Source organism: Myotis yumanensis, unplaced genomic scaffold (assembly GCF_028538775.1).
Source record: "Myotis yumanensis isolate MYYU_CA2020_CCGP unplaced genomic scaffold, mMyoYum1.0.hap1 SCAF_5, whole genome shotgun sequence".
NCBI lineage: Eukaryota > Metazoa > Chordata > Mammalia > Chiroptera > Vespertilionidae > Myotis > Myotis yumanensis.
In genome coordinates this window covers 85,186,200-85,200,895 of record NW_027223756.1, presented here as the reverse complement: position 1 = coordinate 85,200,895, position 14,696 = coordinate 85,186,200, and the positions used below count along the sequence as shown (strand labels likewise).

The window sequence follows — 14,696 nt, the reverse complement described above, 5'->3', positions numbered from 1 at the left end:
TTGATGATGGAAACTGAAGCTCTGCCCCACAGGAGACAGCAGGAAGGAGTGAAGCATCCATCCCTGAGCCAGTTCAGGAATCAAAAGCAGTAGCCATTCCCTGTCCCCCAGGGTGTATAGGCTGAGGACTGTGCAGGGAGGATATTTACAACTTATCAGGCACATTTCCCTCATGTTTTTCCAACATCTAAGCACAAGATTTCACTCTGGGCCTCTGGAAAAACAAAGGAAATTTTTCCTAATGATTCTCTGATCCTAAAAGGCCAGGTTGGAAGTCATTAATTCAGTTTTTATGACTCCTTGTCTTAATCGCACATGCTTTCTACTACCCTATCCCATCCCTGACTTCATGTTTTCTTTAATGTCTGATTGGGGAGGGTCACTGACCTGATATCTCTGGAAAATAGCTAGTCTCCTCTTCAACAAGGCAGAACTATGCTCCTTTGGTATGCAATCCAGGGCTCCACATTCTTTGGCTTCCTGAGACATTTGTCAAAATCATTAGGGATTTTATACTTATATCACATGTTAAGAGCTGTCATTTAGTAACTCATGATGTATTCATTACCAAGGCCAGCATGGCTTGTGGAATTGACGCAGAAGGGACAGTTGAACACTCATAGATTCAGGAAAATAAGCCTTTATTCAATTCAGCGTTGCTGGCTCAGGGGACTCAAAGATCCAGATCCTAAACAACTTAGACAATGAGATTTTCTCCTTATATATTTCTGAGTTTCTTTGTTTCCTAACTCCCAAGCTTTTGTGGTGGACTTTCACAGCCCCTCCTGAGTCCATTAGAAAGGTTAATTTAGATTGTATCTAATGTCTATCCTGGATGACACCAGTGACCTCCCTCTAGGTAAGCTGTTATGTCCTTGGTCTGTGGCCCTAGTAAATTGAGAGTATTTAGGTAAATAGGTCTTGCAAGACCAGATAATTAAGGAAGAGGCAGTGACTTGATTATGGGCTAAGGGGAATGTACACTAGGGAGACTGATTAACTAGGTACAGAGTCAGGCTGCTAGTCTCCTGCATTCTTTCACAAACGGAGTTAATTACTGGCTAGCAAGAGTGTGCATTAGAAGGCAGGTTTCTGGCACAGATTCAGATTGCTAGCCCCTCCACCACCCCCAAAAAATGTCTTATGTTCCCCATCAGCTCAGTTGGTTGAGCATCATCCAGTGCACTGAGAGGACGCTGGTTTGATTCCTGTCAGGGCATATGCCCCGGGTGTGGGCTTGATCCCCAGTAGGGGGCATACAGGAAGCAGCCAATGGTGTTTCTTTATCAGCGTCTCTGTCCTAAAACGCGGCCGTGTCAGAGATAGCCTATCCGGACCCTTCCAGGAAGGTTCCTCCAGTCCTCGAAGAGGTAGCAGAGACGTCTGTACCCCGCCCTGGTCCCTCCATCTGTCCATAGCGGGGTTAAACCACTGGGATGCCAGCCTTTTGTCCTGCTACAGGCCACGGGCATCGAGCACGGGGCATCCAAATTCCAAACCTGACCCGAGCACACCTCTAGGGTGCTGGCTCACCGATCTGGCTATACGCTGGGCCTGCCCTGGACCTGCATCCTTTTTCTGTAAAGTAGCATGGCCTCAGTATGAAAACAAAACGGGACCTTGACTTTACCGTCCGCACAGATCTCAGCAATTTCTGCCAGCGAACTGGGAAATGTGCCCAAGTCTCTCTCTCTCACTCTCGCTCTCCACCTGGTCTACGTCCCCGTCCCTCCCCCCAAAGTTCCTTCTGCCTTCTCTCCTTGCCCTGTCCCTCCTCCCTCCAGGCTGTCGCCACGCTGCCGAGCCCGCGGTGTGTGTGGTGCATGTGGGGGTGGGTTCATGTGCTGTGTGTGTGTGGTGGCGACAGCACCACCATCGTCTCGGCGTCCTCCCACCGGAGACCACCCGAACTCCCCCGGTGAAAGCCTCCCGTTCTCCTGCCGGCTTATGCCCCTGTCCGTCCACACTCTCCCCTCCTCCCTCCCTGCTGGACCCTCCTCCAGCCATGCCTTCTCCACAGCCTACTGACCCCACCTCCTGATCCCACCTCCCTTCTTCTGCCTGCCCTGTGGAAGCCGGAAACTCAAACCACCCAGACAACAACCCCACGCCCCTGCATGGCGCTGCTGCCGAGCGCGCACTGTACCCTCATCCTCGGGCACAGTCGGTCCATCCACCCGCTTCGCCGCCATTGGGAAGCAGTCCGCCGGGCCGGGGTTGGTGCCATGCGCCCCCTCTCCTCCTCCCTCTGCTACCCCCCTCCGGTGATGCCTTCTCCTCTTTGTGCTGACCCTCCCGCTTTCCGCCCACCGCCGCCACTGCCACTGCAGGAGCTGGAAGCTCAAGCCGCCCGGCGACTCCCCCTCCCTCACCCCCATCTGCTTCCCCAGTAGGTACACACACGAGTCCGCAGGCTCCACCTTCCTTCTGTCCCTCCTCCCCTCTGCCCTGCCCCTGAGAGGTTGCGGCTTTTAAACTCGATTGAACAACAGCTGGTGTCTTTCTCGGTCAACCCCACTGTGTTCATCAAAGAATTCCAGTACCTTTCCCACGCCCACCCAGACCACCTCTCCCGCTCTCTCCCCTCCCCTTACAGCCCTGCCATAGTCAGTACCCTCTGTAAGTTCTAACCACCCGCCTTCCTCTGTGCGCTCCACCAAATCTCCGCCCCCATGACTGCCAGAAATTTAAATTCACAGGTGGCCAGCCAGTTCCCTTTGTGAGAGGTTGCAGCTGGGAAGGATTTTATCTGGGTAGCCATTCTCCCTCACTTTGCAGCCGCCTTCTCCCCTATCCCTGAGAGCCCAAATCCTGAGAACGTCAGCTCCAAAACAGCCTCTTCCATTTCTGTGCCCATTCTACCCCTAAGGGAGGCAGCAGGGTCTGGGGCATAGTCTGAATCTATGCCCCCCACTCTCTAAGCTGACCTTTAAGGTCCTTATTAGTCCTCAAACCCCAGTCCGAGATCAAGTGAAAAATGGCCTTTAAGGTTCTTAATGCCCGTGAGGAGCAGGCACAGTCAGAATGGCAGGCCTGCCTTCCACAGAAGGTAGACCTGCAAACATGCCTTGGTTGTGGCCCTGAGGTCGATGGCAGCCACCATGGCCCCAAGGGGGCTGTGTGCAATGGGGGTGCAATGAAAGGAATGCCACCGGACAATGCTTCAAATGCGGAGATGAAGGCCACTGGGCAAAGCAGTGCCCCCGGCCCCTGGACTCCAATCAAGCCCTGCCCGGTGTGAGGTCAAAGCTGCCCCTGGAAAAGTGACTGCCCCTGGAAAGGTGGTGGGCCCTCTGCACCCCAGTGTGGAGAGGCCGCCCTTTCAGGTCATGACCCGCCGCTGGCCATGCTGGGACTGGTTGAAGACTGAAGACACCCAGCCTCAACGACTCCAATCACCCTCGCTGAGCCTGGGGCCATGCTAAAGGTAGTGGGTCACCTTCCCGGTTGACACGGGGGCTACCTTCTCTGTCTTGCCCTCCTTTTTAGGGCCCCTTTATCCTTCCAAGATCTCAGTCATGGGTATTGATGGCAAATCCACCTGCCTGCTGGCCACCAGACCCCTTCCCTGCCTCCTTGATGATAGCCCTATAACCCACTCGTTCTTAGTCATGCCTTCATGCCCTGTGCCCCTGTTAGGACGAGACATCCTCACCATCCTAGTGGCCACTCTGCAGCTCACTCGGAGCCCTTCAGCTTCCCTGCTTCTTCCACTCCTGGCCTCCCCTTCACAGGGACACCGATCCTCCACTGCCATGCGTCCCCTTATGGGGCCCTGTTGTCCCAGACCACAGTCACCTACCTCAGTCTTCGCTGTGAACGCCTTATCTCCTTATCTCCTCCACTACTGTCCCCTCCTCTGAACTTAAAACTGCTCTGACCTCAGCACCTTCTCGCCCCATCCCCCTACACCCTTCCCAAAGGATTAGGAAAAATGCAGCAACTTTAAAATACAAGCGGCTAGAGGCCTGGGAACAGGCTGTGCGACCTGTTGCCTCCCTCCCCAGCCTTTTCTCCAGTCTTATATCCAGGTCCCTGGCTTCCACTGCTCCATCCCTTTCTCTTTTCCCTTGGATAACAGCGCATTCTAACATTTCCTCCTACTTTCACTACAATACCTACTTCTCTCAGGCTCGCCAAAAGCCTACCACCATCCCTGAAGAAGATTCGGCGACACCATCATTCCTCACAGGCTCTTACCTGGCAAGGGACCCTCCAATTTTTCTCAGGTTTTTTAATATTTTTAGGTAAAACTGACATGGAATGATGAGGGAGTCATCAATTCTACTGTCTGGGGTGGGAAATCCTCTAGTATCACTCTTTATTTATGAACCCTGTATCTACTCCTATGCCCACCCTCATCAACACAACTTTCCATCTACTCTCTAACATCAATCCCTCCTCCTCTACATCCTGCTGGATTTGCCTGTCACTGGCTCGAACCCTTATCATAGCCACTCAATTCCAACCTATTGGACCACCTAACTAAACTCTCTCTAGAAATTCACAGCTCCTGGACAGACCTCCTGCCCATGGCCCTGACCAAAATCTGGCTACACCAAGGAACCCCATCTTCTTAAGCCATTTTTTGAACTCCTATATGGGAGACCCTTCTTGCTCAACCACTGTCTCCTTACTGATCCCCCTCCCCTGGGTACGTATCTCCCATATCTCTCTTTAATCAGGCAATTGCTCCAAGAACACGAGAACAGGTTTCTGCCCAAGCCAGAGCTGACCAACCAGGATTCCTGAGGACCAGCCCTTTATCCTGGTGACTCGGTCCTCCTTAAGAACCTAGATCCACAGCCTTGGAGCCTAGGTGGACGGGACCTCACACTGTAATCCTCACAGCCCCCACTGCGGCCAAGCTGCTTGGCGACCCCAGCTTGACGACCTGTCCTGGCACCACCTCTCCAGACTCAAGAGTACCCCGGAGCAGCATGACTTCTATAAATGTGAGGTGTTGGGCCCCACTAAGGTCCGCCTTAACCGCCCTCCCCTCCTCCTTCTCCTCCCGGCCCTGAGCAACCTACACCCACCCCCACCCACTTATGTGTGGAGGTTCAAGGTCCATGAAACCTACTACCAGACCTCAAACAAGTCACCGGCAGGTAGGATCTCAGGACTGCGATGCCAGACAAAGATCTGGATGACTGTCAACATCCAGTCAGTATACAATGGTGGCCGACCCTATGCCTGTTTTGCTTATGACCAACAGGACCCAGACAGGTGTAATCAAGATGTCAACACCTATGGGGGTTGCCACTGGAGCGACTGTGTCATACCACACCACAGCCAGTCTCACCAAGGCCAGCCCGGGTACCTTCTTTTGGTGCAACGGCACCTTAAGCAACTGCATGAACTCCTCTGACCCTGGGCCTTGCTTCGTGGTCACAGTAGTTCCCCAACTAACCTTGTATGGAGAGTCGGAGCTGGCCTGGCTGCTCCCTCCATCCCACCCCAGGACACGCCAGGCTGCCTTCCTCCCTGTCATGTTAGGGGTGAGTATCGCTGCCTCAGTAGGCCTCACTGGGGCACCCTCAGGAATAGTCTGGTCACTGCTCAGGACTTTAATGACAAGCTCCAGTTAGCCCTGGAGTCTACTACCGCCTCTTTTAGCCTCCCTACAGCGGCAAGTGACATCAGTAGCCCAAGTAGCCCTACAGAACCAGCGCGCCTCAGACCTTCTGACTGCAGAAAAAAGGAGGAACCTGCATATTCCTTCAGGAAGAATGCTGCTACTACATCAACGAGTCCGGAGTAGTGGAGCAAAACGTAAACGTACAGACCCTGACTAAGCTGAGTGAAGAACTACATGCAGGACACTTCCAGGACAACTCTCCTTTTGGCTGGTTCCAAAGCCCCTTAGCTACCTGGGTCCTACCCATGATAGAGCCCCTGATTCTCATCTGTGTCTTTTTTCTCCTAGCCCACTGCCTCCTCAAGTTCATCTGCTCCCGGATCACGGAGATGTCATGGGTGACTGTGAATCAGCTCCTGCTCCATCCCTACACTTGGCTGCCCTCTGATCTGCCTCTGCCTAACCCTGGTCTTTAAACCACTATCCCCCACATCCCTGGCCATCTGGAAGTAGTCAGAATGAGTCGGCGTCCCCTATCACCAAAAAGCCGGGATGTTAGGTCGGAGAGAGCCCAGGATCGGACACATGCAGATGTGTGATGAGATAATGGACTCTCCCTGGCATTTCTAACAGATCAGCATGCCAGACACAGCTACTGGCTTCTCCCTGAATCAACACAACCCTCAAACAGATACTGACTCCTTCCTGAATAACCCTGCTGACCCCCTGCAGCGGAAACTTCCTCAGCTGAATACCTCAGCTCATGTCCCGCCCCTCACCCAACCGCAGTATAAAAAAAGCACCCCCCTCCCTGTTGGCGTGAATCCACGTGCCCTGTTCTTGGGGTACGTGGGTCTCCCGGGGACGCAGAATAAACCTTTCCTTCCTTTTCTAATCAACTCTCTTTATTTCTTATGCTGCCTCCTGAGCCACCTAACCTAACACGTATAAAACTAATTTCATAGATATGAGATGATACTAAATGAGAGGGGGAAGGACACGTAGTAAGAATAGGACCACAGTTGTTTAATGATTATTTTCCTACTAACTATAGATAAGAGGTTTTCTGAGCCATGCTCGTTTGCCACATGTAGCCAGGGGTCCTTGTGGATCACAGTCTGGAGTCAGAGGCCAGCTGGCCCAGGCTGCGCTGAAGGCGGAACAAGGCATGAAGAAGAGAGCTGTGGTAAGAGGACTCAGCCACAAAACATTTGGTCCTAGGTGTCAGCAAAGCAGAGAGCAGAGGTTCTTCAGTCCACGCAGTGCTTCCTCTCTGAACAACAACAGAGCAAACAGATAGGTGGCAAGGCCTCGAAGGTGGAAGGCAACTCAAGCAAACCTCCTGAAGCACTGCCTGACGCTCCTGGTGTCTGTCAGGAGAAAGTTGAAGAAAAGCCTCCTCCTGCACCCACCATGGCCACCAAACCTGTTCGGACTGGACCCATCAAACCTCAGGCCATCAAAACCGAAGAAACAAAATCTTAAAAGGCTGTGGTTTATGGCAGGGTTCTGGGGAGGGGAGAGGGGAAGAAGGAAGGATGCAGACAGCTCATGCCGGCAGCCAAAAGGATAAAATGGTCTGTGACACTATCCTATCCCGAGCTCGGAGATGCACGGGGGACATAGGAGCCATTGACAGACACAGGCCTCACCCGCACAACGAGGCTTTACCAACTCACACCCACTACACAACACACCCCCTGTTGATGGCCGTGCATCTCAGTCTGGATTTACATACAAACACGTGCACATGTTCTTGGAGTGTGTACCATTTAGAACTCAGTCCTTATGGTTAGAATAAGACACCAGAAATCAAGAAAGTAACACTGCAGAGGAGTAGCCCAGCCCGAACAGCACATAGTCCCAGCTGGTAACACAGTGACTCTCCCTTCTGGCCTGTGGATGTGGTGGTAGCATTGGTGGGCGCGGTGGTGAGGAGCTGACAAGAACTGGGGCTGCACAGAGGAGCCTATGTCTGCCCTGGGCAGCCTGCTGCTTTTATAACATGATAATTGAGTTGAACATAGTATAGTAACTGATCTCCCTTCTTCCTGGATGAGCGCGTGATGGTGGTGAAATAGTGGTGTCAGCACCCTGAACATGCCCGGGTGGGCAGTGCCCGGCTACTGCTTCTTTTTGAAATGATGCTGTGTTTTGGTTGTGGCCCAAGCTGTGAAGTGTTGCTGGGCTTCTCTTCTGTGGAGCGCTGATCACTCACACAGCGGGTTTGGTGAATACTGGTTGGGGCGAGTCTTGCCTGCCTCCACTTGGTCATCTTTATATGAATCCAATGAGGGGTGTGTGTGTGTGTGTGTGTGTGTGTGTCGAGGGGGGGATTGTTGTTTTTGTTTGTTCGTTTTGGTCTTTCTGAAACGGTTTTTAGGTGATATTCAATCAATTCCTAGAACTGTGTAACTAATGAGAAGAAAGCCTGTCTGAGAAGGTGCGTCTTCCCAGAGCTGCCGTCCCACCCTTGGGGCCTCTGCTGGGAAAACAGAATCAAGTCTCAAACAACGCCTTTTTAATTGTATCTCTAGTATTACAGACGTAGGACAGTACTGTATCATACCTCTGGGAATGTAAAATACCTTGTACCTGCTTTATGATATGCGGTAGTGACGGTGCTTTATCAGAGCTGTTTTTAATGATGTTATTCTAGAATGTTTTCTTTCCAGATGATGATAGAGAAGCTTAAAAAAAAACTGTGCCAGGTACCACAACAGTAACAGAACTTTGCTGTTTTCTGGAGATTTGTTTTTTACATTTTTTTTTTATTGGAGTGTGCTGGATATCTATAATAACTGCAGAACCTGGAAAAGCTGTTGCTGCTATTGATGCATAACATACTGCTATTGGTCTTTTTATATAAATATATATATATATTTATATATATATATTTATATATATATATATATTGAATTTTTGGAAACTTTAGCTGTGCTGTCAACTTTGGAAAAACTATCTCAGTTGTACTGTGTTGGGTTGGCATTGTACAGGAATTAACAGCCATATTGGACTAGAAACATTTAACATAATTTTTTCCATTTGTACAGGGGTAACACTGTATTAAATATGTAAGGTTTTAATCTACATTGGTTTGATTACAGAAACTAATAAAGTATTCTCTAAATTTTTTTTTAAAAAAAGAGGTTTTCTTAAAAGGCATCCAAATTGGAAAAGAGGAAGTAAAACTGTCCTTATTTGCAGATGACATGATATTATACATACAAAACCCTAGAGACTCCATCAAAAAGCTACTAGACTTAATACATGAATTTGGCAATGTAGCAGGATACAAAATTAACCCCAAGAAATCTGAGGCATTTCTATACACCAATAGTGAACTTTCAGAAAGAGAGATTAGAAAAACAATCCCATTTACCATCGCACCAAAAAAATTAAGATGCCTAGGAATAAAACTTAACTAAAGAGGTTAAAGACCTCTACTCAGAAAACTACAGGACGTTGAAAAAAGAGATAGAGGAAGACATAAACAGATGGAAGAACATACCATGTTCTTGGATTGGTAGAATCAACATCATTAAAATGTCCATACTACCCAAAGCAATCTATAAATTCAACGCACTTCCCATTAAAATACCAATGGCCTTCTTCAAAGATCTAGAACGAACTCTCCAAAAATTCATCTGGAATAAAAAAAGACCCCGAATAGCTGCAGCGATCCTGAGAAAGAACAAAGTAGGTGGGATCTCAATGCCAGATATCAAACTGTATTACAAAGCCACTGTTCTCAAAACTGCCTGGTACTGGCACAAGAACAGACATATAGACCAGTGGAATAGAATAGAGAGTCCAGAAATTAGCCCGAACCAATATGCTCAATTAATTTTTGACAAAGGAGGCATGAACATACAATGGAGCCAAGATAGTCTCTTCAATAAATGATGTTGGGAAAATTGGACAGATATATGCAAGAAAATGAAACTAGACCACCAACTTACACCATACACAAGAATAAACTCAAAATGGATAAAGGACTTAAATGTACGACAGGAAACCATAAAAATTCTAGAAGAATACAAAGGCAACAAAATCTCAGACATATGCCAAAACAATTTCTTCACTGATACAGCTCCTAGGGCAGTTGAAACTAAAGAGAAACTGAACAAATGGGACTACATCAAAATAAAAAGCTTCTGCACAGCAAAAGAAACCATCAACAAAACAACAAGAAAACCCACCTCTTGGGAAAACATATTTGCCAACGTCATATCTGATAAGGGCTTAATCTCCAAAATTTATAGGGAACTCATACAACTTAACAAAAAGAAGATAAACAATCCAATCAAAAAATGGGCAAAGGATCTAAATAGACACCTTTCAAAAGAGGACATTCAGAAAGCCAAGAGACATATGAAAACATGCTCAAAGTCACTAATCATCCGAGAGATGCAAATCAAAACAACAATGAGGTACCATCTCACACCTGTCAGAATGGCCATCATCAACAAATCAACAAACGACAAGTGCTGGAGAGGATGTGGAGAAAAAGGAACACTTGTGCACTGCTGGTGGGAATGCAGACTGGTGCAGCCACTATGGAAGGCAGTATGGAGGTTCCTCAAAAAATTGGAAATGGAACTCCCATTTGACCCTGTGATCCCACTACTAGGAATATATCCCAAGAAACCAGAAACACCAATCAGAAAGGATATATGTAACCAGATGTTCATAGCAGCACAATTCACCATAGCTAAGATCTGGAAACAGCCTAAGTGCCCATCAGTAGATGAATGGATTAGAAAATGGTGGTACATCTACACGATGGAATACTATGCTGCCGTTAAAAAGAAGGAACTCCTACCATTTGCAACATCATGGATGGAACTGGAGAGCATTATGCTAAGTGAAACAAGCCAGTCAATGAAGGAAAAATACCACATGATCTCACTCATTCATGGATAATAAAGACCATTACAAACTTTTGAACAATAATAGATACAGAGGCAGAGCTGCCTCAAACTGATTGTCAAACTGCAGTGGGAAGGCCAGAGAGAGTTGGGGGGCAGGAGGGAGGGGAGTAAGAGATCAACTGAAGGACTTGTATGCATGCATATAAGCATAACTAATGGACATAAGACACTGGGGGGTAAGGGAGGGTAGGGGTTTGTCAAGGGCGGGGGGGAAAAAAGGACACTTATGTAATACCCTTTGTAATACTTTAAGCGAAAAATAAAAAAAATTAAAAAAAAATAAAAATAAAAAAATAAAAAACGAGGTTTTCTTACAGACCCTGGGAAACAGACGGACATGTTACAAGGGGATCAGGCCCTGGAGACAAGGTATCCTGGAGCCCAGATCAAGGATGGAACCTATCTGAAGGGAGAGAGCATTCCAGGGTTAATCTTTGCAAGGACAATGAAAGAAGGCAGACTCTGGGAATTCACTAGCTTTAGATTTTTTCCCCACCCAGTAACTCTATGTAAGAGTTTGTTTAAAATTAAATGTTAGAGCAGAATTTCCAGGGTGAGTGACTGCTCTCTCCATACTGCAAGCATGATAGAAATAAATGCTCATATATCTCTTTCAATAATAAACATATGGTTTAATTTGGCTCAAGTAGTGAGTGATAGGCATCCTTGGACCCATTGTATCTGGTATTGTAACCAGACAAACAATAAGTCCATGCTGCCTGTCACTACATGAGCCAATTAAGCAGAGACAGGGTTGAATCATATTTGATCATTTATTCCAATATGGCTGGCAGTATGGGAGAGCAGCAGGTTATCCATAAAAATCTGCTCTGCAGCCCACCATAAGCCAGCTGCTTATATAGGTAGAACAAGTAGAACTACAAACGAAAGTAGGCAAAAGGGCAGTTTACAGATATTCAAAAGGTCTAGGGCGTCTTCAAAGGCTTAGTGATATGCAAGGGCTGGGGTTACATAGGGAAATAGCCAAAGGGAGTGCCAAAATTAACAGGGAAGCAGGCTGGAGATAGACAAAGGCCTGCAGGTCTGCAAAAAAAGGCTGGGATCTTCAAAGGGCTGGCATTCTGGTTTCTGTCACAAATCTTTGTCAATCTTTTCGTGATGATAGGCAGCTCCAAACGGGGAGGAAGGGCTGAATCTCCAGGTGAGCTCCAGCCTTCTTTAATCAGAATAAAACAGTCATGGTTAACAGAGCAGGATTAGTATTTCTTACAATACTAGCTGGTTCCCCAACATTCTATTGCTGCCCCCTTTCAGTACCACAATCATGTGTTTCATCTAAAATCCAAGCTCTGCTTAACGTTTATTAGTTGGCTAATCTAGCAGTTTTAATAGTTCACGTGATGAAGAAAAATAAATATCTACTGTTATTTTCACAAAATTAGTAATACTAGAGACATAATTAAAGTCTAAGTGTGTGGATTCCCTAAGACCTTGAACCAGCTGGTAAAGGGTTCGTGCAAACTATAGAAATAACTCATACAACTCAACATAAAAAAACAAACAATTCAGTTTAAAAATGGGCAGCTAGCCGGAACCGGTTTGGCTCAGTGGATAGAGCGTCGGCCTGCGGACTGAAGGGTCCTAGGTTCGATTCCAGTCAAGGGCATGTACCTGGGTTGCGGACACATCCCCAGTAGGGAGTGTGCAGGAGGCAGCTGATCGATGTTTCTCTCTCATCGATGTTTCTAACTCTCTACCTCTCTCCCTTCCTCTCTGTGAAAAATCAATAAAATATATTTTTTAAAAAAATGGGCAGCTAAAGAATTCAGAGTCAAAAATCCACAAGGGGAAAATGTAAGATAAAAATCAAAAATCCACAAGGGGAAAATGTAACAGGACAGGACAAATTCAGTTCAACTACAAGACACCTTCCATATAAAACTAAGTTCATAGATATGAGATGATAATACTAAATGAGAGGGGGGAAGGACGTGTAGTAAGAATAAGACCACAGTTGTTTAATTCAGCTGAGCCAGAATGCAATGGCAGCTGTTATGCGAGTTTTTACCAATGTCTGGAATATCACATTTGGTAGCCTGCTTAAAGAAACATGTCTCTTTATACTATATTCTTTTTTTAATTTTAATTGAAAGTCTAACTTACTCCAGGCTTATGAGCTAAGACTAACTTGAAAAACTGTTGTTTTGCTTAAGTTATGGTGGAATGAAATTTATATCACAACTGGTGAAACTCTCAGACAACATGTAATACCCCTATTTAGGACATAAACTGCAGAGGTTTTAAGCTCCTTCTCCTCCTCCTTCTCCTTCTCCTTTTCCTCCTCCTTCTCCTCCTTTTTCTCCTCATCCTCCTCATCAAGGTTCCTTAACAAACAGAAGAGTGTGCAATCCTCAGGGGTTTGGAGCAGTGTCACCAGCCTTCAATTCCTTTGAAGTGTCAGTTTTTTCATATTAAAATATCAGAGGTTTTTGCATACAACTCCATGATATGTTCATGTTTGTTTTGACTTTTCAAAATATTTTACATTGTCAGGTAAATTATGTAACTTTTCCTTCCAGATATTTTTGTCCTTCTTCAAATGCTTCTTTTTTAAATTTTATTTTTATTCTTGAGAGTATTACAGATGGCTGCCATTTCCGCACGGCCGCCCTCGCCCCCGTCCCTCTGCACCCAGCTTCCGCCCACCACAGCCTTCACCACACTATTGCCTGAGTTCTTGGGCTATGCATATCTATAATAATAAAAGCATAATATGCAAATCAACCAAACAGCTGAAAAGCAAAATGACCGTCTGGACTACCATGCTTATGACACACACTGGCCCCAGGCCAGCCAAGGTGGGTGCAATGTGACTCCTTCGAGTATATTCTTTATTTCAGCTATCTCATTCTTCATTTCCAACCGGTTGTTTTTATGGTTTCTAAGTCCTCCTCCATTCTGTTGAGGTTTCTAAAAGCCATTATTTTCTACTCTGTTTCTGATAAACTGCTTGCCTCCATTTCATTTTGCTCTTTTTCTGGGCATTCCTCCTGCTCTTCCATTTGGAGGCTGTCTTTGTTTTCCAATGTTTGCTGTTCCTTTGTGTTTGTTTTTGTGTATTGCATAAGGCTGCTATGCCTCCCAGTCTTGGTGGGGTGTCTTCCTTGTGGAAACCAGTTTTGTAACCTGCTTTATCTTCTGAGCTGGGTACTCTAGGAATGTTTCCTGTGTTGGTTGTGTGGGTCTTGATGGCATTTGTGTCTTGATTGCTGTTGTCCCATTTGTGGGTGGGCTCAGTCCTCATTCTTGCTGACTGTGAGGCACTACCCAACTACGTCATGCCAACTGTTATACAAGTGCTTTGTGTCTGCTATTTGTGGAACTCACTGCATTTTGATGTGATGTAGTTGGATCTGGCCCATTAGTGTGTTGGACCTGGGCCTTCTGGGAAGTTTTCTACTGCAAGCCCATGTGAGTAATTGCCTTTGCCTAGTCTTGGCCCACCTGACTAGATCACGGTAGGGCAAAAACCCAAGTAGTCCAGAGGGTGGGGACTTGTAGCCCAGAGGCTAGGTCTGCCTCAGGTCTTCCACCTTGAATGTCCCTATTCTGAACTGTTCTGTCTTCCCCCATGGAACTGAGTTCAGCAGGAGTATCTGGGTCTTGGCCAGGAAGTTTTAAACAGACTTGAATAAGGGGTCAGCGGGCACTTCCTCTCCTTCCAATGCCTCAGCTATGCCTGGCTTTCTTGTAATCCCCTGCCACCATCCCAATTAGGAGGTGCTAAAAAATTAAAAACTCAGCCCTGCTTGTAATTCCAATATTTCAGACTACCCCCACTGGGATGGCCTCCGCCTAGGCTCTGATAGGCCAAATGTCTGAGTCCCCTGTGCCACCAGAACAGCCACATGGGCACAGATTTCAAGCCCAGAGTCATTCCTCCTTGCCTCAGGTTTCAGCAGGGCAGGGCAGTATCAGCTATTCTGCAGATGGGGGAAGAAACACTTTCCCTATGCTTGAGTTGGGCAGGACCGATCTTTCCCTGGATCACACTGTCCAATCCCCATCCTTCTCACTGCCAAAAGGTCTTCTAGAGCAGCGGTTCTCAACCTGTGGGTCGCGACCCCTTTGGGGGTCGAACGACCCTTTCACAGGGGTCGCCTAAGACCATCGGAAAACACATATACAATTACATATTGTTTTTGTGATTAATCACTATG

At 47.0% G+C, this 14,696-nt stretch overlaps 1 protein-coding gene across 1 annotated transcript in view; it reads left to right on the top strand.

Moving 5' to 3' along the window:
• LOC139011465 (adhesion G protein-coupled receptor E2-like) overlaps window positions 1–7,066 on the top strand; it is a 78,146-nt gene extending 71,080 nt beyond the window's left edge. Inside the window, exons 23-26 of the mRNA XM_070416999.1 lie at window positions 4,886–5,111; window positions 5,930–5,979; window positions 6,699–6,767; window positions 6,959–7,066. Coding sequence (XP_070273100.1) covers window positions 4,886–5,111; window positions 5,930–5,979; window positions 6,699–6,767; window positions 6,959–7,066 — 453 coding nt within the window. The remainder of the gene's footprint in view (window positions 1–4,885; window positions 5,112–5,929; window positions 5,980–6,698; window positions 6,768–6,958) is intronic.
• Window positions 7,067–14,696: the final 7,630 nt, after the last annotated feature.